General features: G+C 44.0%; 1 protein-coding gene across 1 annotated transcript in view; it reads left to right on the top strand.

Annotated features, from left to right (window-relative positions):
• thsd4 (thrombospondin type 1 domain containing 4) overlaps window positions 1-24,398 on the top strand; it is a gene marked incomplete at both ends in the record, with an annotated part of 36,308 nt that overhangs the window by 4,646 nt on the left and 7,264 nt on the right. The window contains 2 exons of the mRNA XM_079165970.1: window positions 2,532-2,668; window positions 23,871-24,075. Of these exons, the coding sequence (XP_079022096.1) occupies window positions 2,532-2,668; window positions 23,871-24,075 (342 nt within the window). The remainder of the gene's footprint in view (window positions 1-2,531; window positions 2,669-23,870; window positions 24,076-24,398) is intronic.

Below are 24,398 nucleotides of genomic sequence, written 5' to 3'. Positions count from 1 at the left end.
GTGCTGGCAACAGCTGATGGGGCTTCAAAAAACACCTTGTAAACATTTATATAAAAACTGTAAATGATGGTAAACAGTGAGGCTGTAACCATGTAGCTATAGTTACTTGAAAAACAACAAGGCTAATCTACAGCCATACATAACTGTCATTCTCACAGTTAAAATAGTAAGCTGTTAATGCTTAGCAGGTGATAGTTTGGAGCATCCTAACATTTGCTAATTAGCGCCAAACACAAATTGCAGATTAGGCTGATGGGAATGTCATTCGTTTTGCTGATGTTTTGTCATAAACGAAAGTACTGGACTGATTGAAATGTTGACCTGATGATGGTTACTGTCTCCAACGTTGTTAAATCCGTCCTTAGTGGGACATAAATGTGTGTACAGAACCGTTTTACCAGAGCAGATTGACAGTTTTTTCCATCCCAATCACAACTTAAAAGCCAACCAATCGGTCCGTATCCTCACCCTGCCACAAACCCTTGTAAGACCATAAAACCACAACACGTGCAATATAAAACAAATCAGCACACAAAGCTTCATATGTGCGTCAAATAACCAGAGATAAAATGTTAAATGAATAGGCTATGGCAGCCCACAAAGAGTGCGGTCAGACAAGCAAATACACAAACGATGACGTCAATAATAGGTGCTCCCTCATCCCTTACAGCCATTGAATACAACTCAGGCCACTCAAGCGGAATGTAGCGAATCTTGAATCTGTGTACTTGACGGCTTGTATTTTTAACCCCCCCCCCCCCCACAAATATAAAAAAAAAGCATCCCCTAATTTCATCTACCAGCCCAACGCTATTTTTCCCCAGCCGAACTTAATCAAAAGTAGCCCAAACACTGGTACCCAATTTCATGGCTATCCAATGAAACTACAAATGCCAACCTCATGGTGGCGCTATAGCACAAGTCTGACTAACAGACCAACATTGCGCGCGTTTAATAGAGGGTGAAAAGACAAATAGAAGAACAAGAAAGTAAGGCCATACAGCCTGTCTATGAAACTATATAGACAGTATGTCCTGCTTGTAAGTCGGAGAACGCGAGCCTAAAAAGCGCTCCAGGCGACACAATCTTAAGGCCACGCACACAATTCACAATGAATCACATTTTCTCTCTCAGTTACATCTTCAGCTGCCCCCAACCTATGACCCACTGTATGAACTGAGGTGTGTTGTGATGTAAGCGCTGCAGTATGTCATCTGTCTGTTCGCTCATTGACAAATGTTCACCCATACAAACCCTCTGACATAACTCACCTGAGGTATCCGGGCAACAGTCAAAACACCTCCTGAAATGTAATGTCTCTGAGAACACAAATGGAACTAACAGGCTCCAGATTAATATCCTGTCAAACGCCGTGTGTATTTTGAGATCTGGTCTTTGTTCGGCAGACCTTGACTGACGGGTAATGCAGATGTAAAGATTAAATAACCTCGGCTAAACGTATGAGGTTGAGTCTGGATTACTTGTCGCCCATCTTGAACAGCGCTTAAACGTGCTCTTGTACATCTGTTTAAGAAATACCTCACTTTTGGGCTTACGGTGTATCTAATTGATAAAGCACCTGAACAAAATGTAAAGAACAGGGATCGGCATCCTTTGTGGTCGCTCGCCGCTGTTTTTGTGTCATCAAATGAAACGTGGACTCTTCAGTTAAAATCATAGAGCTGGTTCCATACAAATGGGATCATTTTTAGGATACGTTTTATTGTTTGTTTGTCTAACTTTGGTGCTAACGTTAGCTGTGGGATATTGTGAATTTGCACTTATCTGCTACTTTAGGGCACTTAAACACACATTATTTCTAAACTGTCGCTATGTTGCCATACACTGCAGTTTTAAAGCAGCAGCCGAGGCACAAAGCAAGCATAACATTTTTTTTTAAATGTTTAATTTTTAATTCTAATCAATTGTTGTTTTAGCGCTTTGACTGACTGGGATTAGAGTTAATAGAAAATAGCAGGCTTGTGTATTGTTGCATTCGTGCCATCGTGACATAATGTGGCCCTGTGCACGGCACTTTTCACATCTCTAGTCTTTTGGGAATTTAAGAATTTGATTTGATTCATGCGAAATAAAAGGTCTTGATATATATTTAGGATTCTCATCCTTTCAATGTGCCTTTACTACATGCTCTTCAAATGCATCTATTCCTTATTTTCGTTCATACATTTATTTTAGATTATTTCTGCGTCATTTCAAACATTTGGCCCACCCCACACGGGATTACATGACACCGCTATTAATCATACATCTTTGGGGCCTTACATCTACAAAGCATGTCGAAAAACATAAACCTCAAATAGTTAAGTATTGAATTCAATGTCAATATGTGAAGTTCTTTTTATTTATTGAGACACATGGTGAAGGTATTCTATCGACACAATAGATGTTAGGATGTAGATTGATTTGTATTATGTGCTGTCAATCAAATGTCATTCATTGTCTTTTTTGCACTTATATCCCAAATAATATGTCATCAAAGTTTTCACAATCTCCTAAATCTTTGCTTTCAGTTCTTGGGGATCAGCATTGTGAACTCAACTGCCGGGCCGTAGGGTTCAGGTTCTATGTGCGACAGTCGGAGAGGGTGATCGATGGGACGCCGTGTGGGCTGAATGACACTTCTCTCTGCGTGGTGGGGAAATGTTCGGTAGGCCCGTATCTTTGCTTCCTTTGTCCTATGATTCTCCCCGTGTCTACCAGATCCGTGGTCTTTGCGAAGATATATTGTGGAAAGTAATACATTTGCGTGTTGCTGATGCTAACATTAAGCCTCCCATAAGCTTACTTTTTACAAGTTGACGTTGCTGTTGGATCCTAACGTCCTTTACATTTTAATATCTGCCAACCAAAGCACAGTTAATAAGAGGACATGCATGTATGAGGATCCTGGAAGTTTACTTTACTTGCCAGCCAATAATTGAACAGGTTGTAGAAGTATTTTGGCCAATATTTGGATGTTCTATTAACCTTTTTGGATAGTCCATGCTTGACGACGAGTCATTTGTCTATTAGATACATTTCTTACTAAGTAAACCATGAACATACCCGAACTCCAACCCAACCTGAAGGTTTAATCCCACCCACACATCTTTTTAACTCTGTTCTCATTTAAATGAGATTATAATGATGTTATAGTCACTTGGTGTTATAAGGTGTATAAGAACTGGACAGTTCATCTTTAGTATGACCAAAATGTATCACACTTCAGGCAGGAGCTCTGCTGTAGTAACGGCTGCGACCACCAGAGGGCAGCATGGCATCAGAGTGAGAGGTCTTTGTGCGTGATGTGGAGGAGTGATGTGGAGGTCAGGAGGAGGAAGTGTGGGCCTTCTTAAGGCCGGCTCTGTACATGTGCTGGATTCACTTTGACGTTCTTTTAATCAGGGTTTAACTGGAAGAAATGTGTTGGACAAAGAGCTCATTTCCAGTTGGTTTTTCCTACTTTGCTCTGTCGACCTTGTGTATTTCCATTTGCCGTAATCCCGCGACAATCTGAAGATTAAGATTTAATCGACATAGAAAGCCCTCTGATCTCTTATTTTGGCTTTGATCACATTTCCACTGTTGACACACACACGACATGGTGATCCTCCGGAAGGGTTGAATTATCATTTCTAATAAGGGAAACTTAATTGGCATTTATAAGTCAAATCAAGCAATTACAAATCTGCTATAGATTAACCATTTATTTTCCTTCCTCAGACCACTGGCTGATTATTTGATGATTCAAACTCATCAGCAGTCTTTCTGGGAGATTTTTCAAAGACATTTTTTCTCCCCTCTGGGATTTTCACAGCTGTTCCAGTCACTTGAACAGGAGATTTGCCCGGCTACAAGCCGAGGGATCTTATAAAAACTACTGGGGCATTTTATTTAAATCATCAACGGCTCTCATCATTGAAATTATACATTATTGTGGGAATTTGCTCTACTCTCCCCTTCAGTGGTAAGAGCACCCAACACAAACGTGCCACGACATGTGGAATATACACTGTACATAGTGCTCCAAGCAAGAGAAGTCATTGCACCCCTGCTCCAGCAGATGTTTGAAGTGTCGGTCATCATGGGTGCCGGTTTGAATCAGCTGACGGTCAGTTGGTTTGTTGCACTCTGCTTGACCTAACATGATACTTTATAACTTGTTGAAATACTATAATAAATGAGGGTTAAAAAAAAAAATGAACTCAACTTTTAAATCTAGCCTGATAAAATTAAATTAGCATGTTAGCATGCTAACATTTGGCTATTAATGGCTATTAGCATTCTGACATTAGCAATTTTGCTTCAAGGACTGCCATACCTAAGTTCAAATGTCACAAGTCCGCTACCGTGGCTGGAGCCAGGCTTGTTAAATGGTGACATAGTAATGACATGATAATACTGCCTACTGTAATGATAATCCAAAAAGGCAGTTATATAAAGTGCACCCTCAAATCTACAATTGCCGGTCAGGCTGATGCAAATTGTCTCGGAATATTTGACACAGTTTTTAACAGTTTTGATCAAAAGTTTAGATCCATTTTGAAAGACATCGTATCACACTCTGACATGTTATTTCGTCGTCCAGCTGTTAGCTGATGTTAGCTTGTCAGTGGCTAACTTTAAACGCTGTTGTTTCTGTAGCTGCTCCAGCAGACAGGGTCCATGTGGAATAAGTGCACTGTTTTGATGTGGCCCTGGTGGCTTCCAGCTCTGCCTATAGGAGCCAACCAGCTGCTGTGCTCAGTGGAGTCCGGTGTATGAGTTAACTCTTTGAAGGTCTCTAGCGTTGGAATTTCAGGAATATCATAGCATCGGTATTTTTTTAAAAGGTGTGTTTAATTCATCGTGAGTGAGCACATGTGCTGAATTCTCTGGTAAAAGTCAAGCTGCGTGAGTTCATTTTACAAGCGGGTCACTGAACAAACATTTATCAGATTGTATTTTACAACATGCGTGACCGCCGGTTGCAGTTGTTTCTCTGCGGTAAACCCAGTTGTGGTGGAAACGTCAGGTCATAGTTTCTGACCTGACGAACAACAATGACAGACCAAGATCGATACAACATTTTGGTTCATGTGGGAAAGCTGAAAAAAAAGTCATATAGTTTGATTCTTGTTTATGTGGTTGTTATAGCAATACCCACTGTTACAGCGCTGGGTTTTCAATGTCCTCGGTTCTCTGTACATACAAAAACTGCATCTTTTGTCCCAACTAACAGAACTAAAGCTCTTCTTTACTATATACCGTAGATCAATAGGTTTCTCTCGAACTCTGAGCGAGCTTGTGCGCTCCCTATCCCCAAGGCACTCAGAAGCAATAAACTCAAAGTCTGACCTACCAGGTGCTCTGATGCCTCTGATTCAAAGCCAAAACCACACAATAACGTTTTTTCTACTTCTTCAAACAGAGAGGATCCAGCGGGTCAGGGCCTGTCCTCACAGCGTCCCCCAAAACACATTGATGACATTGTCAAGAAGCAGCTAGTCGTCAAAAATGTGTGACTTTTTGGTTGAAAAAAAGAATCACTTTGCTATCCGTATGAATAGATAGGTGTATATATTTTATTCATTCATTATTGAAATCACGCATACAAAACATGTTATGGCCATTTCAAGTGGTTGGTTGACAACACATGCACTTGGTTGGACGAAATGACTGCACACGTACCAGGTATGGAGTGTGGACTGGTAAGCTGGAGAGGTGCCAGTACACCTGCTGGCCACTGATGAGCAAGGCACCAAACCCCCTCTAATCGCTGTGCCACATGCTGACATCACTCCACATTTGATTTTCCATGCAAACAAAAGCACCGATGGATGTGCTGTTGTTGCGGTGACGCACTGCTGCTGATTGCTGAGGGAAGCCGACCACACGGCCCCACAGTTTGTGTGGTCCCCAATATTTCTCCCTGACACCTTTCGAGCGGCATGAATAACAACCCAGCTCTGTCCATTTGACCTTTGGCTTCTGGTGCCGCTGCAGGTGTCCATGTCAGATTTTTGGAATCTGACACAGTGACACCCTCAAAATTGGCCTGTTCGAGGGACTCGCGTCTCTCTAGCTGATGAGGCAAATCAAGGTCTTTTGAGGTCCGTACCACTACAGTTTTGGACTGTGGCACTGCTACTGATGGACTGATGTGAGGACTGATGTGATTTCATCCTCATCTCACTGCCTGAATAGATTGTTTGCTGTTTAGAGGACTGCAGGGATGACGTATTTTTGTAGGCCAACCCCAGAAGTACTTGTTCCCTCGACACAAGAAACAATGGGATTTTTGAAATATTACAGAAAAGTATACACAACGAGGCTGTAAAGCTGGACTAGTTTTGTCGTCTCCTTTAGCCGCTTGCCAGCAAAAGCCCTTTTTAAGACTTGTAAAAGCTTCAAAATTCATGCGAGGGGTATCTACTGAGGTATATTATTTATTTAACATTTTATATTTTATTTATACTCTTCAGAGTATATTTAAGATGAGATAAAACTGTAAAACACAAAGTTTTGTCTTGCTTCACAAGTATGTATCACTCGATTGTGTGATGGAACTCATCACCAGCATGTTAACTGCCCCCTTGTGGTGAAGTATGCTGTTAAGTCTCATATTGGCTCCAACACTTTTTCTGATTCCATTCCGGTTCAAACACGGTGCCAATGCGTACCTACGATATGATGTGATTTTGAACCTGAACTGTACAGGTTTTCATATGTACCTTTCAAAATGTTTTATTTTGTTCTGCATTTGATCAAGCGTTGCATATAAAGTGAGGAGAGAACTACGTAGAAGTAGTGAGAGTTTTGTCGAGTATATTTAATATCCAGGTATCCTTTTGATCAGCTTATTTAGGATCCCCGTTTGTCTTTTACAAGTGGAAACGCTGTGTATAGATGCGAGTGCGGAGACGTTAACAGCCAGCTCTGAGGCACTGAACCCCCCCCCCTCCCTCCCCCCGAATGTGGTTCCTCATTTCAGACGAACGGTGAAAGAAAGATCCCTTTATGGTGGGAATTCCATTCAGCTGCGACTTCTCTCCCTTTGTACCAAGGAAGGGCATTTGAGAAGGGTGTGTGTGTTTTTAAGGGCCGATCAATGACCACACACTGTCCCTGCTGGCGGTGGTGGGCCCCGCCGAGGGTAAAACTCTATGAAGCCCACTACTCTAGACCCGGTAGTTGGGTTTACTTTGCACTAGCCTACTCCACTGCTGCTCTTCGCAATTAGGAGGGAGACGACGATGATGATGATGATGAAAGATGGTTAAAAGAAGTCATGAAAGCTCAAGTTGAAATCTGGTTACATGCAAACATGTGGACGATGAATGTGCCAAATATAGCATGAGCCCAAATGTTTCAATTCAGGAGGGGTCTCCGTCAACATGGGACTGACTGATTTCGGAATGGATTATGACGTATTGCTCTTAATAAAGATGACAGATAGAATTTAGGCTCTGTCCGACCCAGCGTGGCCACGGTCTTCCTCTCAGCACTGGCATGCTTCCCGGCACCCAGAGGCCCCAAACTCATCAAACAACATCCCAAGCCCCACTCCTCGCTTCTCTCCTCTGACAGCTGCATCTGTTTTGTGCATTCCCCGCTGCGGTGGACTGGGACGGCCGGACTTGTTAAAAGGCGGATGAGTGCTCTGAAATACGGCCTGCCCCGGTGAAGACTGTAGCGGAGATACCTCAATCCCATCTCTCTGTCACGGCAAGCCCCAGCTGCTGCACGCTCGCAGGGTGTTCCCCGCCATTACCCGCCGCAGATGGTTATGGGTTCATGTCGGCGGAGCCTGTCGGCGGTTGTCGGACATGTGCGGTAACATTTATGATGTGGTATTTGCTGGGGAAAGATGCTGTCTTTGCAATTAGTGCTCGTGACATCAGTCCAGGGATTTTAACTGCTTGCGTTGCTGCAGGGATGGCAGTGTTGGTCAGTCCTACACTTTGAGAGGGAATATAGATGTGTGCTGCTTAATTTATCCCTCGAGTAGAGATACTGTTTCTTCTAGCTTCCCTCCAACAGGGAGTCAAAAGGTCAGGTTCAGCGACAGCCCTGGAGACACAGCGTCCTGTGTTAATGACACTTGTTGGAGCACTTGTCGCTGGTGAGGGGCTGTGGGAAATCCAGTCACAGGACGGTTAAGACAAATGGCGTTTGAGAAGTTATGCTGCGAAGGGGATGACAGATGGATGACTTAGTTTTGCCCTAAACTGCCTTGATCTTGCTGGGCCCTGCTGGCTGTCACTGGCCCACGTCGGCCCCCGACCGGCTCTCTGTGACCTGTGCAACTCCGGGAGGCGTGTGCGCTCTGGTTTCTGGGGGGGGGGTCTGACACTTGTTCTGCACCGCCAAACCTCTGCTGGGTTCTGATACAGCTCATAAATGTCTTTCTTCAGGAGACAGAGGAGCGTTTAACCTTGTGAGAGGTTAAACGCGTTGTATTCGGTCGTATTCTGGCAGTTCAGCACAACTACAGCTTCAACATATTGGTGTCAGCAAAAGAAAGTATCTGCACAATCAGATCCATCATCAGTCTAATTGACTTTCAAAAATACCTAGACTGACTTCACTGGACTAGATTATGCGCAGATGAAGGAAGTTTATTCCCAAATGAAGCAACACAAATGTAAACATTGCGAAGTTAACTCCCTTGTGGAAGATTATTCTTTTACATCCTCAATATTTGTTATTATTAGTATTCTGTTTTGCTGTGGCCAGATGTTCTGTGATGCTTTTCCCTCTTTAGCTCTGCCTTGCCAGGGTCATCACGCATCTCCCCTTCACAGCGTGCTGACTCATGGTTCCATGATGATGTGTTGAGTGTGTGGTTCCGTCTGATAGCTGCACAGGTGATGTGACATGGCTGAAGCACAGCAGGTTTGAGCTCTTCAGTGGATTGAAGGGTGGAGTCCCAGTGTCCGGTCTGGGAGACTGATTTATGAGGGTACGCTCTACAAGGTTGTATTTTTAGGGCTCAGCGTTCACGCAGGTCTTCCTCAGACTGACGTCCGTTGACAGGGATTGGCTTCTATCTGAGTGGCTGTAAATTGAAGAGACTGTTTAGCGCATCGTATGCCTCATCGGTTTGTTTGGCATGTCAGGGTCCCTTGAGAACAAGATAAGATATGCAGGTGTGAGAGTGGATGTTGCACTTACCAGGTACGCGCAAGTGTTTTGTGAGACTGTGTCTGTTTTAAATCATCATAAATGCCTATTTATAAATGTGCATTTCTAGGTCAGCATGTGTCAGCGTGTGTGCGCTCGTGGATGTGTAAATCTGCTGCTAAGGGTGTGTAACGGAGAGCTGGTCTGTGCTCGAGGTTCCCTGCTGCTCAGGGTCAAACCCCGTCGTAAATTAGACTCTTATCTAATGGCGTCTAACAGCTTTATTAACAAAAGGCCTCCAGCAGGTGCATGGAGACATTAAACACACAGACAAATGAGTTTACAAGGAACTTGTCTGGCCTTTTTGTTCATTGTCTCGTCAGTCAGTCTCAGGATTGTGCTTCACAAGAGCTTTTTGTTGAGGTCAAGACTGCTGAGTAAGGAATGGGCCCCTCAAAATTCCACCTTTAACAATCACCTATCTGCTTTAAAGGGGTCCTGGTGTCACATGTCCATCTGTATCTTCACACTGAGAGCAATAGGACCAACAAACACACCGGAAGTCCAATCACGTCCCGTAGAGCTACGGAGTGAGACCTTGTCCGAAATGTACAGTATAGATGGTCAACAAGTTTGCCATGGGCTGTGAAGAGCATGTCATTCACTTACTTTACATTTTCTTGACAAGCGGTTCATCTCAGCTGTTTCTAGCTCTGTGCTGGAGAGTTACAGTAATTACTTCATGTTTCTCCTGCAGACTGTGTCATCCCCCATCAGCTGTTTTTGAACAGACACGGCTTCCTTAAGCCCCACCTTGTCTCTCCCAGTCCAAATCTCCTCTAGACCTGCTTTATTCATTAACCCGGCTCCCTCCACTGCGCTCCTGCCTTTTTCAGTCAAATACATCGCTCAGAGGGAGCAATTCTAGGACCTACACGGCTGGCTCTGCTGACTAATATGTATCCCAGATGCACACAAATCATGTGTTTTCTCTCCACGCTTTACGCCTTTTGCTGCACTAGTTCATAAGTTGCTATTACTAGTCTAGTTTTCGGCAGATAGAATGAATGGAGATGTTTGAATGTGATTGAAAAGCAACAGCGATTTGTTCGAGATTGTGAATATGGCTGCGGACGTGTATGGGGGGGGGGGCTGCATCCTCCTTTCTCATCCATTTCAGTGTGAAGCATGGTGATGTAAGCCAGATTAATGGCAAAGGCAGCATTACATCTGTCAGGTATAGAGCGTGTCCCACCTGCATGAACTGTTTGGCGTCACGGTTCTGCTAATGAGCTTTGGATTTAAACGTCCTTCAAAATTGGCCCCAAAAGAGACGGGAAGCGTGACAGAAAATAAGAACGGAATACAGCTATTGTATTGAGCACGTGCCATGCCGGACACTGACAGCGTTCTGTGCAGTAACGTCGAACCCACCTGCTGCAGAGCACGACTTTGACGTGTGTGTGTGTGTGTGTGTGTGTGTGTGTGTGTGTGTGTGTGTGTGTGCGGGTCGGAGACTGGAGGAATCAGGGGCCCCGGAAGCCGAGGTTGCTTCGGGCCGACGACCCACTCGTTGAAGGAAACAAAGACCCCCAGGGGTGTACTGGAGGGTCAGTCTGGCCCTGCTCGACCTCTGGGCGCTATGCCTCCATAATGAGGTCGTCCAGATCAGGAGGCAGATCAGGGAGACGATGTACATCGCGAGAGCCGCTTCCCCCCTTCCACACGTCTGCCGCTTTGCCGCTTTGACAGCTTACTGTGCACACTGTGGCGGCGGCAGAAGGGGGTTAACTATGAAAACAAAGCCGATGGAGTGAGCTGTTTTGTCCAAATCCAGATCGAATTTGTTGCTGAGTTGCAGGGGTGGAGATATTTTGTTTTCTTGCCACGCTTTCCTTGCACTCGATGCCTCTACTTGCTCCGTGAACCATGCAGCCTTGCAAAATATTATGAAAGGTGGCCGGGTGCGAATTGTTAAGTATATTGCCGACATGTGTATCATCACAAAGCAAACATTTGGCAATCCGTTCAGCAGACTTGTTCCAAAGTGTGAGTGCACACATAAAACCTACAGTCCTAAGCTGAGGAGCCATTCATTTTAATGGGGATATAGTTTTACTGTGAGCTTGTGTTTAACACATTGCTGATCTGCATCCTCCTAAAGGACTGTTGTGATTAAGTCATTTTTCCAGTCTTTTACTAGTTCTGTATGGATCAGTGCACGCGAGGCAGACAGTGCTGCTTTTTAAGATCATTTTCATTTTCGAATATCTTACAATTCGAATATATATTCATTCGTTTACAGCCATACATTACATGTTACACCTTTTAAATCTAATTTACAACCAACTTGATATCAAATGCATTACGCTGTTAATAAATAGTTGCATCAGTGTGGCCGAAGTGTTTCTGTGTTTCACCAGTAAAGTATTCAATCGGTTTTATTTCTTCTTAGTGTTTTTTATGTTGTATCATCTTGTCGGTCCATCTGTCCGTCTCCTTCCCGCTCCTCTCCTTGCGTTCCCACCATGTGTGCCGTTGTCCTGGGCCATCTGAGACGCAGCCTTTCAGTGCATACAATGGGACTTTTGCAGCAGCCTGTTATGTTCTCCGGGTGCCACTTCAAAACAGGACAGTTTTCAATTATCTCGCGCTTGTTTCCAGAAGTCTCTTTGTGTAGAATCGGGTCCATCCGCAATGTCCCAGATGTACTCGGTCTGCCTATATAATTTAATGGAAAAAAGAATAAAATCAGATAGAAGGATGAGAAGTGTTCTGCTTTCCTCAGTAAAGTATATCCTGGTCAATTAGGATTTAATGTCGTGGAAACAATGGTGGCGCAATAGGAAAACCATATGATGAGGCCGGGCTTTTTGGCTGCAGCAGTTGTGCTTCCAGCATTGCGACGTGGCTTGAAATTAAGTATTTGGTTGGCGTTGGGTGGAGGGTTCGAAGAGGGCAAAGGGATCTTTTTGTTATCCCTAGAAGACGGCGTGCCCACCTGCCAATTATATCCACACAATTTTAACCAGAGCGGTTTTGCTTACACATCCATTTTCTGTCACATTGAAACATATTCCCCGAAGCTTCCTATCTGGGTTCCAATTTGCTGTCAGCGGTAGCTGCCACACTCTCCGTCCTGCGTCCTTTCCCTCCCGCCTCTCTCTCTCTCTCTCTCTCTCTCTCCCTCCTATTCATTTTCTACCTCTCACTCTCCCTCCTCTAAAAAAGCCCCTGTCCCCCCCCTGCAGTACCTCCCCCAGCTGCACCTCCCCCAGGTCAGTTTACAAGGGGGAGCTCGTAGAGATCAGCTCCGTAGTGAGAGAGGTTTGTGTTTTTTTATTTGGCATTCTCAGAGAGGCAGGGAAGAGGCTGACTGGTAGCAGCCACTGGATTCGTGATTCGAAACCCTGAGTGACTAGTTGGAGCTCTTCTGCAGCCACGTGAGAGAATGCTGTCAGGACTCGCTCTCCTGCTGCTCGTCTGCCTCCACATGCGTGTGCAGGGGAAGCCGCGGTCTCAGGTAGGACCCGCTCCACCTCTGCTGGGTCCTGGAGGAACCTGGGAGAGAGTGGAGATCCCCACTGACACTAACACTCTGGCTTTAAGAGTTGCAGTTGCAAAGTTTCTTCGGGACTCTTTGCAGTGAGGTTTGGGGAGTTGTCGATGCCCTTTTGCACCCATGTCATCGAGAGAAATTCTGTGCAAATATTGGACTTGGTGGTTAAAGTAGATTGGGTTAAGACATCTAAATTGACGGCTGTAGATGTAAGTGAGCCTGGTACTCGTTTACAACCATTTTCTGGTGTTTATATGCAGCAGTGGACGGTGTCACTCCATAACTCGGACTGTCGGTGCGGCCCCATAATCCTGTGGTCCATCTGCTGAGTGGAAGTATTTACAGTGTGGCTGTTTTCACTGTGGCTCTGCTTGCTCTCTGAGCGGTTTATTTTTCCACTGCACATTCACAGGCTACTTGTGGGATTAGATTTCCCTCCTAGCGGAGGACGCGGTGAGTCAGGCCTGTCCTGGGACTATAAAGATGTACTTGGAACTCTTATTAGGGATAGACTGCAAGCCTGAATTAGCCTGTCGCTGCCTGTGGCTCTGCTCGGTTAGTTTTAGCTCACCTGGTGTTTGCTGATGATTAATGAGGCCGGTGAGGTGCCTGAGGTCTTTAATGCAAACTTTTGGAGTGCCAAGGTCTGGATGAGGATGTCTGTGCCAGCTTTATATGACTCTAAACTACATAGCTATCAATTTCAAATAAACGTTGGAATCTGTCAGTGGGGGAAACGCAGGTTGAGTTACTCTTGTGATATTTTGTGGGAGCACCTACTTGGATGTTTGGGGGGAAAAAAAGCAGTTTGAATTCGAGTTGTTGTGGGTTTGGAGAAATCAAGTTGACGTAGTCATCATGAATGTTTGATCCAAGTCCTACGCTTTGTACAAAAATGATAATGACGATTTCCTTTACATATTTTTTGTTTTTTAAAACTCAAAAGGTAGAAACCCTTCACTTTGCCACAATGCGTTTGCACATTTGACGAGGATGACAAAATACAGAAATGAGCAAAAAACATAATTATTTTGCTCTATAAGTAAATAGATCAGAGTCGGTCCTAAGCATAGGTGATATAGGCGAATTCTAGAGATGCCCATCCATCCATACGGGTGCCCCAAATGAGGGAAGAAAAAACCTTTGTACATTTTGAATTCTTTAGTAATACAATTTTATTACTGTTATATAGAAATAATACAAAAAACATTATAACAAACCCTAACCCTATTAAATAGGCCATATTTACCAGGTTGCCTGCATGGGGCACTAGCTAAAATCTTGCCACGGGCCCCAGATTGGTCAGGGCTGGCTCTGTCTGAGACCTCCAAACAGAAGTAAATCATCACTCGCTGTATTGGACATGTTTATGAGCAAATTCCTATTAAATTGGTAAAATGTAAAGCTGATACTTGGTACAATCAGCCAGAGCTCAGTGTGATTTCTGAGCTGTCTAAAGAGGGCCTGGAGTGACCCCTAACAGAACACTTTTATCACAAATTACTAAGTTCCGTCAGAACCGCAGTTAGTGCAGCTAATGCCAAAATAACAGTGACATAGTTTGGCACTTTGGTTATCTACTTGAAATGGTAAAGTCCTCCTGTCATCGTGCCATCAGTCTATGTCTTTTTGTGGATGTCCTGAGTGGGAATCAAACCCATTACCTTGCAGAGTTAATGCCCAGCAGAGACCAATCCGTTCATCACTCTGTTCCCAAAGAAGTGCATCCAAATCGTCGGAGTGATGTCAGGAGAAACCCTACGCGTTTGCGCGGCTGTAGATGCTCACATGCTATTTCTGAGCGTTTTACAAGCGTGGGAGCCTTTAACGAAGACGCTCTGCCCTTCGCCCCGTGCTGTGCGGGCAGTTTGTGGGGTGTTCATGACGCCTCCTCTTACTGTTGGGTTCAAAGGTCTCACCACGTGCTCGTAGCTTTTAGGATATCCTGCAGATATGATAACCTGATGTGAGTTTCGAGAAAGAGCACAAACAGCTACATTATAATGCAATTTGGAAATTTGTTGGAACCAGAACTGCTCCTTTTTTTTGTCCTCAGCTCATCCCTTACTACGTTACAGTAAATAATCCAGGCTTGTCTGTGCTCCCAGTTTGGTTTGACACATGTTGATATTGGTTTTCATGAAATGCTATCTTGTGGAGAGTGGAAAGCAGAGTGATTACCACCAAAAACACCAGAACTTGTGTTTCTATTTGTGGTTACAAACCACGATGAGTCTAGTTAGTGTTCCCATTGTACCAGAGCCAGAAGTGAAATCTGAGGGAAAGGGACACATTGAATAAATCTGCGAGTTTTGAGCTATTGATGAAGTCACATCTTCCATATAGTACATGCACAGCCGGGCTACAGTCGGGGCTTGATTCCTCTCAAAGACTGTAAATATGAAGAGGACTTAGTTTGGTTTTTTTGTCCGTCGCCATCTTGGCTTTTTTCAACCAGAAGTGACATGAGAGGATGAAGCTAAGTACAACACACACTGAATCTGACATTTGTAGGGGACCAAATGTTACAATTAACTTCCATGAACTGAAAACGCACCGTGAAAAGGTTAAAGGTGTAAGACGAAAACCCGTACAACTCCCAGACCGGACAACATCGTGGTAGCGACCTGTCAATCACCAGGTAGACACGTCCTAAAGCATCCCCTGCTTTATGGTCTATTTGACTCTAAATAGGACCAACATTTACTAAATGAACAATATGCTGTATTAAAAAAAGACTTGAAACTAGAGATTGAATTTATCTGGGGTAAACCTGGCTGTGGTTAATTCCCATAATTACCCTAAACTCTGATAACATCTAGGAGCGGCTTCCACACAGAGGGGAAATACTAAAGAGTGTGGGGTAGTCGTGAGTGGGCTCTTTATTATTGTAACCTGTGGCCCCATAAAGGAATGTAATTAACGGTGTGTTTCGGGGGATCTATTGGCAGAAATGGAATATAATACTCTAAATTATGTTTTCAAAACTGTAGAATTACCTGAAAATAACAATTGTGTTTTCGTTAGCTTAAAATGAGCCCTGTTTATCTACGTAGAGAGCAGGTCCTCTTCCATGGTGTCTTTCCACAGTAGCCCAGAACGGACAAACCAAACACTGGCTCTAGAGACATTTCTACGTTACCTGAAGGCCATCGTAGTTCACCGACACGCTTGTGAAACCGCGGCAAGGCCAGCTGCCTTTTGAATTTTATTGCTCCTTATGTAGGCGAGGCGAAGGTCCTGAAAGACCTAACCACGGCTTAACGACTGTTTTGAAGTTGGCAGCTCATGTTACCTCAGTCTTGGAAAGGGAGCTAGGTATTCAGTTGGTTGCGAACTGCAACCGCAGCGCTAGATGCCACTAAATCCTGCACACTGGCCCTTTAACGAGGCGCTCCTTTGCCTTGGAAGTAACGTTACTCTTGTAGGCAGTGGGCGATTTGAGGAGGGGTTTATGCCGTGCTCTTTGCTAGCAAGACGACCAAAATGCATCCTTCTTTTTATCCCTTTTTCCCCCCCCTTCTATCTCCTAGTAGCAGAGAGAGTGCGGGGGCAAAGGGGTTGTTTAGTTGAATACTTTAGTCTAGTCTGCCTGACACAAACCAAAATGATCAAATCGCCTGCTGACTGTATGTAAGGAAAGTCAAATATTTTTGCATAGTAACCCAAAGAAGACACATTTATACAATATATTTATTTTATAGATACGTATAAGACTGATTCACATGAAGTGTAAACCTCAAAACGAGCACATTTCTGTAATATGTTGTACTCAACGGTGTGTATTTCACACAGTAAATCAGTGACAGTCAGTAGTTCAGTCGGTACCTTTGGGACAATGTCACATGTGAACTTGATGACAGTCTGGCTTCCTCAGATACAGGCGTGTTTGAAGTGCTGACTGAAGTCAAAGCAGTGTCGCCTTCACCCGCTCATTAAAAGCGGTTGAAGATCCACAGCATCCCAGCATGTGGGAGGCAGATGTTGGTGGCCGTGGTAACCACAATGTGCACTTCATATGAAAGAGAGGGGGGGGTGTATTATCATACCCTGATCTTATTTCATCCCAATCTAAACCTTAAAATCGTCTTAAATCATAATCTTAAGTGATTTGTACGTCTATGAAATGTCTGTGAGAGCTCAGCGTCGTGTCTTGAGCTCACTTCCACTATAAATTCCTTGTCGTCGGGACGATGTTGCCTCTGTATTCTCAACCTTCGAAGCCAAGTTAGGCCTCTATTGCATTTCCAGATGAGCTGGTGTGTCACAGATGACTAAATCATGATAGTTTCTTTGGCCGTTTGCCAAAGAACATTACAACCGTTCTTACGCGAAGAGCTGTAGAAATCCCCAATGTGTTTGCCAAACGGCCTCCTTTAACCCAGCGCTCATAAATACGTTTTAAAATACTGCACTGCCTCCACCCTGGGATGCATTTTTACAGTAGGAGGACAGATAGCATGCCTTTATTCCCAGAGGTTTACCATGACTCCTCATGGTAAACTGTGCTCGTATCCCACCAGCTTTGCCAGGCAGGAAGTGCACTGTCTGATAGCAGGAATGAGATGGAGTTTATTTGTTCAATCTCTTAATATAAATGTTATTGGTATGGTACATGTGAAGGTCTTGTTTCTGAAGGAGACAGCGGTCCACAGTATTGTCTTTTTGTTTTGCTTTTTGCTCCGAGGGAAAGCTGAGAGGGAAACCGCTAAGACGCAGGTTAGAACGTTCTGGTGGGATCTGAGCCTCAGCCAACATGGATTCATGTGGATTCAGACATTGGGGGGGGGGGTCTAACAACTGGACCATCTCCAGGTTAAGAAAACATCCTTTTATTCATAACCTCCTCCATTTCATTGCCTTTTTGCAGAACTAGGACTGGCAGCATTTAGCCATGTGGGTTGTTCTCAGCAAATATTGTCATTCTTAACCGACATTTTGTCGATGAGTTCAAAGCCCTGAATGTCTAGTGTGGCCCTGGTGCCGACAGTAGTGTACTAACTCACTGTGGGAACCTCTGCTGAGGACAGACTGAAGCCTGGCACGTTGCTCCAGATATGGGAGAGAAGCAGCGAGTCACATGAACTTTGTGTTTGCGTTGAGCTGCGTCTGTCAATGCCCCTTTTAAACAACATGACATTGTATGTTGACAAACTGCCTCACGTCTGCTGATTGACAATGTGATTTTGATATAAGCCACTTTATTTACTATGAATTATTGTTTGGGAACTGTTAGTATTCAACCAAAAATGTATTTCATGTTTTTTGTATTTTGAAGATGTAAGAAGCTAATGTCAGAAATGTTTGTTTTACATATTTAATGTATAACCAATGAGAGGTTCAGTTATTTTAAATCCTCATTAGAGGGATGATGTATTTTTTGTACACCAAACAGGAAGTTAGCATCGCACTGGTTCCCACGACGAAAAAGCCAAATGGGATTTAAGAGAAAATAAGATCGGTGGCAAACACAAGCTTATGATACTTCAATGTTTTGTTCCGCAAGATAATCTTCACAAATAAACACGGCTTTTATGAATTTTGAAGCGCGAATGCAATCGGTGGAAATACAAAGCTAACGTCAGGCTGTATAGGTCTAGGCTATATAATGGTCACAAGAGTACAAGCTTACACAACGAGGCTGTGAAGGCAGACTAGTTGGCGTTATTACGTTTTGTAGTCTCATTTAGCCGCTTGTTAGCAACCGCCTTTATAAGACGCGTAAAAGCTCTTGAGCTTGGGTTAACCACAGAACTTATGTCAAGCATCTGACCAAAAACTAATTTTAAAAAAACACTGATTTCGAGACGAGGGAACCAGAATAATGCAGACTCATTTCCCGATTTTTGGACTCATTCCAGCATACTTCCTCCATACTCAGTAAAATGCATCACGCAGACAGTTAAATACAAGTCAGGAATAGAGGATACTGGTGACGTTGAGCCACATTTGGATGCTGCTGATGCAGTGGATGTAGTGTAGCTCTGTGCTCCGGACATGATTATCTGCTGGTGTCCGTTCGTCAGCCTTGGGCTCGACGTGTCTTGTCAGTCGGAGATTATTCTGTCTGAGCACCCTTAACAATGGGTGACCAAACGTTCAATCGGCAATCTCAAAACACATTTTGTATCTATCTCAACCTGGTTTCAGGAAGTCACCAGAACACTGCCGCTTAAAAGTAAGTCACGAAGGAGCACTGATGTTAATTTGAACAGACAAAATCGTGTTAATAAGGCTGTATAAATTAATAAAAGTAGTCATCTCTGTCACAGAATAAACTGCGTCAAATATCTTGACTGATGCTTCAGGAAAGTCATGATGTCTCACTAAATCTGGCAAAGATGCAAATAACAGCGTCTGAGAAAACCTCGCAAAAGATTTAACCGCTGTAAAACTAACAGAATTAATCACAAACACACACTCGCGCACTCTTTTGCTCGACAATCCAGCTCAGAGTAGAAGAGCCTGTTTTCCACCACATCTCAAACTTAATTCACTAGAGTAGTGAGGAGTTAAAAGCCTGCGTGTTACATTCATTTAAGCATGATATCATTTGAAACACCAGCGATCTATTCAGATTTGCATTAATAGTTTTGGAGCAATGAACCAGGCCTCCTACTTGGATGAAAGCTCAATTATTGCAAGGCAACAGTAACATTATGCCAGAGCTGTCGGGAAGAGATTTAGTGCCGGTTGCAACTGTATATTCATGTGTGCATGTTTAGTGTTAAGGAATCAAACAAATGCCTGATATTTGCCCCGACTCTCTGATAGTGGTTTAGACAGTTCTTCACTGCCTCTAAATCTTTGTTTCGGAGAAGAGACGCCTCTTCACACGTGCACGTGAACCAGCGAACTGGGAATCATTTCTACAATTACGCTCTAACGGACAGATCAAGGGGCCTCTGCACATTATCTGTACAATAGGAACCTCAGTATTATATACGTGGCCTACACAAGAATCTAGTTGCTTGAAATCATTAGAAGTGTATTGAATGTGTTTTTAAATGCTTTTGTTCAGCATTGTACCCCGTTTTAAGCTGCACTCATCAATATTTCATATTATCAACTAATGAACGGACTACTTGTAATGTGAAAGTTGTTGCTCATAGTGATAAACACAGAGAATTATACCGAACTCTGCCGTTCCCTTTAGCGCTACAGAGAGTTTTAGTGTCATTCAACTCATCGCTTTAGTTTTTACAGAGTACGGCTTCAACGTGTTGGCTCGCTACTCTCTCATCTCACCGACCTCATTTCCAGGAGCGGCAAGCAGCTGTTTTCAACAAAACGCTTCGATGAACCCAAATATGCCGACGACAAAATGTCAGACTGGCGAAGTTAGCAACTAACTGGTGAACATAACGGAGCGTATAGCAGCTAAAGAGACAAATATTTCCCTCGGACGTTTGTTGGAGAGGAAAGCGGAGTTAAAAGGAGAGCGAGCACTGCATTTACATTTGTCAGGTTGCCTGAAACAACACTCCACATGATTACTAATTTTGCTCAATGCCTAGTGGGTGTGTGAACTCAATTGTTTGCAAATGTCAAGTTTGTGTTTGTTTCCATGTGGCCAAAATGTATTTAATGCTGCTTTAAAGTACTATTTCTATTGATAAAAATGTCCTGAAAACAACATTCCCTGAGACATGCAGTGGCTTTGGCAAAAGCCTTCAAATACAGGAAGTGAAAGAAAGCTCTGGGTTCAAGAGGTTAAGTGTAAAAGGAGTGAAGGCCTCTTCCCTCTAATTCCAAGGTCCCCAAATTCACATGACCCCAGAGATACGTTTGAAATTACTTCTTTTTTTAATTACTTCTAGGACCCAACACACTCATTGTATGTGTTAACATGTAACTCGCAGTTCACTTGGTGACTGCTGTGACCCCTAAGGTTTACATTCTCTTCCCTAATTTACATTCAGTATTCAAACATTAAAGTTGCAAGAGTGGAAGTGTTGCCATCATTGATCCATAGGCATGTGGCAGGGACGTGAGGTGAGGCTCTCATCATGAAAAGTAAAAAAACAAATAATGGTAAAATCAATATGAATATTTCTCTACTGATCTGTGCTATAAATGTAATTTCTTTATGATTCCAATCATTTCAAGCGTTTTTATCATCAAAATCGCTGAATTTGTCGGGAGGCAGCGACGAGCTGTGCCTCACCTCAGATTGCGCAATCCCTCACAAACCGGGTTGAGCGCGTGCCTTTTGCTTTCTCATTGTTTGTCACCACTGTAATATTTGTAGACACTTGTATTATACGTCCTTTTATTTCCATAGAATAGGTCATGTATTTCACGTATATGTAGAACCTATTTTTGTGTATTTTTATGTCTTGCTGATCTGACAGAAACCGCAGTGAAGAAGCACAGAGGGGGAGGCAAACGGAACATCGTGCCGGGCGTGCGAGAGCCCACGGGTCGGGTTTAAGCTTGTTCTGCCGTTGCTCTTCTTCTACACTTCTCATCTTCTTCTTATATTTTGCTTTGACCGCAAAAATCCGTTGGAGCCGGATCGCGGTGCACACGCTCCCGGTGGAATCAAATATGTACCTTACCTATGTGTGTGTAAAGAATGCTGATATGAAATACGAAAAACAACCAGTAGTCAATGTGCAAGCTGCCAATTGAATGGTGATTGAAGCTACTCTATATTGGGTTCATATATTTGTAAATCTGACTCTGAAAGAGTCAGTGCCTCAGCAGCCACCAACCTCACCGCACGTCACTGGCGTGTGAAGGGAAAACTGAAACTGGCTTCTCTGTGTCTAATTCTAAATGTCTTGTGTTTGCCGGGAGAGGAAGAAATCTCCTGTGACATGTGCCTTTGGCTGTGTGAGTTTACTCTGCAATATGATGAGTTTAACCCGGCTGCATCGTGTGTAACAATACCATCTCGGATTCACTTTAAGACTATGTTGTTTTCAGCGTTCGCAAGTTGACTGGGACTCAACTCTGTTCCGTCGTGACACGTGTAACCATATCCAGATGAAGGTGGGCTTTGGGGACGTTTTTAAGAATAAATTCTGTCATATTTCCACCGTAAACATGGCGATTTATCTCACCAGATGGCACAACACAGTGCCGATGTGGTCGCCGAGTGAAGTAACAAAGCTGCCTACTCGTTTGTCAACCAGCATGAGATTTCTTTTTGCGTCCTTCTGCGCAGAGCTGGCGAGGCTTTCCCCGGGCCGTTGCTGCGACGCCTCATGCTGACGGGTTCACAGTTGAGGTCACGTTTGTCAGAGACAACCCCCGAGGACACACGTGACAATATGGCGGAGGGATTATTTAGGGGACAGATTAGGACGTTAGTGTCTTGACAGTTTAGTGGTTTTAATGGTGAAACTGTCCAAATCACTAAATCTCAAGTAGCCTCTTTACTCCCTAATGCTTTCTGCGTTGTAGCTGTAAAAACCCTCTTGGCTCTTCCCATGTAAGGAGAAGGAAAAACCCCGTGTGTTTTTAAATCCACAGTCATACGATGTTACATTGACAATTCAGATTTGGGGGTCAATAAATGTCACTGCTTATTCTCCACTCCTACATCAGTGTGTTTTGATGCAGACATGTTCCCATCCAAAAGGCCACAGATAACCTCTCACCGTGTCTGCATCTGTTTTATGAGAAGAACATTTTTTTCCACTTTGTCAGGCAAAGGCTGCCGAGCTGCTATTATTGTGTTGTTTTGGTTTGAAGGGATTTATGGTGAAAAAGGAGACGCGGAGGAGATATTCATTGGCGGCTGACTGCATTTTTATTTCTTTTCCATCGTGGACTTATTGTAGCAAGTGAAAATGTTATTTTTGTTTTCTTTTACCATGCATTATTTCTGCTCTGTCGTACTTTAAGTTGCTTTAGATTCACTGGTCTGTAAAGTGAGATCATGAAACGCAGCAGTTTCTCTCCAAATGTTATGGTATTATGTTTTTTTTTTATCCCGGCTTTATTCAGCCCCATGCTGTACTGAACCATAATTCCACACTGACCACAGAAGCATTTGGCAGCTTTATGTCCACCCCCCCCCCCCCCCCCCCCCCCCCTCCCCCTCCAGCTCTCTTAGTTTGCTGTTCTTTCTCTCATCACTGATTTCCTGTGTGGAAGGAGGCATTTCGTGTTTGTTTTGGCCCAGGTGTGGGTTTGGCTCAGAACACTACGGGTAAGGGACGTGCCAGACCCCCCCCCCCCACCTCTCCTGCTTTACCTCCCCTTCACTTTACCTTTTCTCCACCTCCTTGTCCTCTCCTTGCTCTCGGCCGATTCCTTCTATCCGACATACGGCTGCTCTGGTACAGCTAAACCACAACTTGTTACCAGCTCATTCACACTTCCTGTGAATGTCCTTGTGTCATTCATCTCCAGAGTGAGGTTTGGTAACTCGTGACTACGTATAAAGCTCAGCAGCTACGTTGTAAAGGGAGTTTTTTTTTTTGTTCCCGATGTGATGACCCAACATTCACAGCTGTAGGGGTAATATACTCGCATGTCAGGACGGAGCAGGAGGAATATGCCATCTTCAATCAGGGAACACACATGGAAGCCATGCGAGAGCTGCAAACGGACTAGAAGGCCCCGGAAGCCTTTGTATGATTATGATTATGACCCCCCCCCCCCCCCCCAGATGCCCACTTTGTTGGTTTCTTTATTGCCGACTGTGATCACTTTGGGACTAACCCTGGCACCGCGCTGACCGCGGCTCGCTGTTTGCCGTATAGCTCACTGGAACCAGTCTTGGCCGCTCCAACACCTGTTTGCACAGCGAGTTGCTTTTACTGCTGGTTTGAGGGACTTTATGGACTGCTGATGTAAACTGTTCTATTTTTACTGTGCCCCAGGTTTCCTGTAATATATTAACACCAATGTGACACGGAATAACACGCACCCCAGAGGTTTAGGAAGGCAATTCTGGCGTCCGTTCATAGACAGTCACGCTAAAATGATGCCTCCTGGAAAGTCATAAGATCTCTGCTAATTAGTTATTGTACTATTGTAGCAACTTGGCTTAGCGTTGTAAATATAATATGTTATGCCTAATTAGCTCTTTGTCTATGACCAAGAATAGCTCAAGTGATGTGCAGACATTCCGTTAAACTGAAATAGCTTTTTTATTGAACACTTTCAGTGCTCAAGTTTGATACATCAGCTGTTCACTGTCACTCGACACTTCATCATTTTCGACTCCTTTTGCTTCTCTGTCTCACAGAGTCTGGGCTGCGATGACTATCTCGGCTCAGGGAAGGTGATGGACAAGTGCGGCGTGTGCGGAGGCGACAACGTGACCTGCAGGCTGATCTCTGGAGTGTTTAAACACAGTTTGACCAAGGTTGGCTACCACAAGATCGTGGAGATCCCAGAGGGAGCGACCAAGATCAACGTCACAGAAATGGCGAAGAGCAGGAACTACCTAGGTGGGGGAAAAAAAAAAAAAACACTCACCACATTGTTTGCAGACATGTTTGTAGTTTCACAACAGAGAAAGCAGCGGTCCTCTATCTTCTTGCTTCGGCTTTACACCAAAGTCACTGCAGTCAACTACCAATAGAACAAAAACAGCTTGGGTTGAGAACAAGCTATCGAAAGCAGTCAACGTACTTACATTGTTTTTTCCCTGCAACATATATCTAAAACACATTTTTTCATTGTATTGGTCAGCGCTCTGCTAAATCTTTCGCCGCCATGCCTGCTGCCACATCACTAAACCTGGAAGCTATGTCGTCCGATCGCTGCCGCT

Source organism: Pholis gunnellus, assembly GCF_910591455.1.
Source record: "Pholis gunnellus genome assembly, chromosome: 1".
Taxonomy (NCBI): domain Eukaryota; kingdom Metazoa; phylum Chordata; class Actinopteri; order Perciformes; family Pholidae; genus Pholis; species Pholis gunnellus.
The sequence above is the reverse complement of the archived record's forward strand: the minus strand, read 5'-3'. Positions and strand labels throughout refer to the sequence as shown.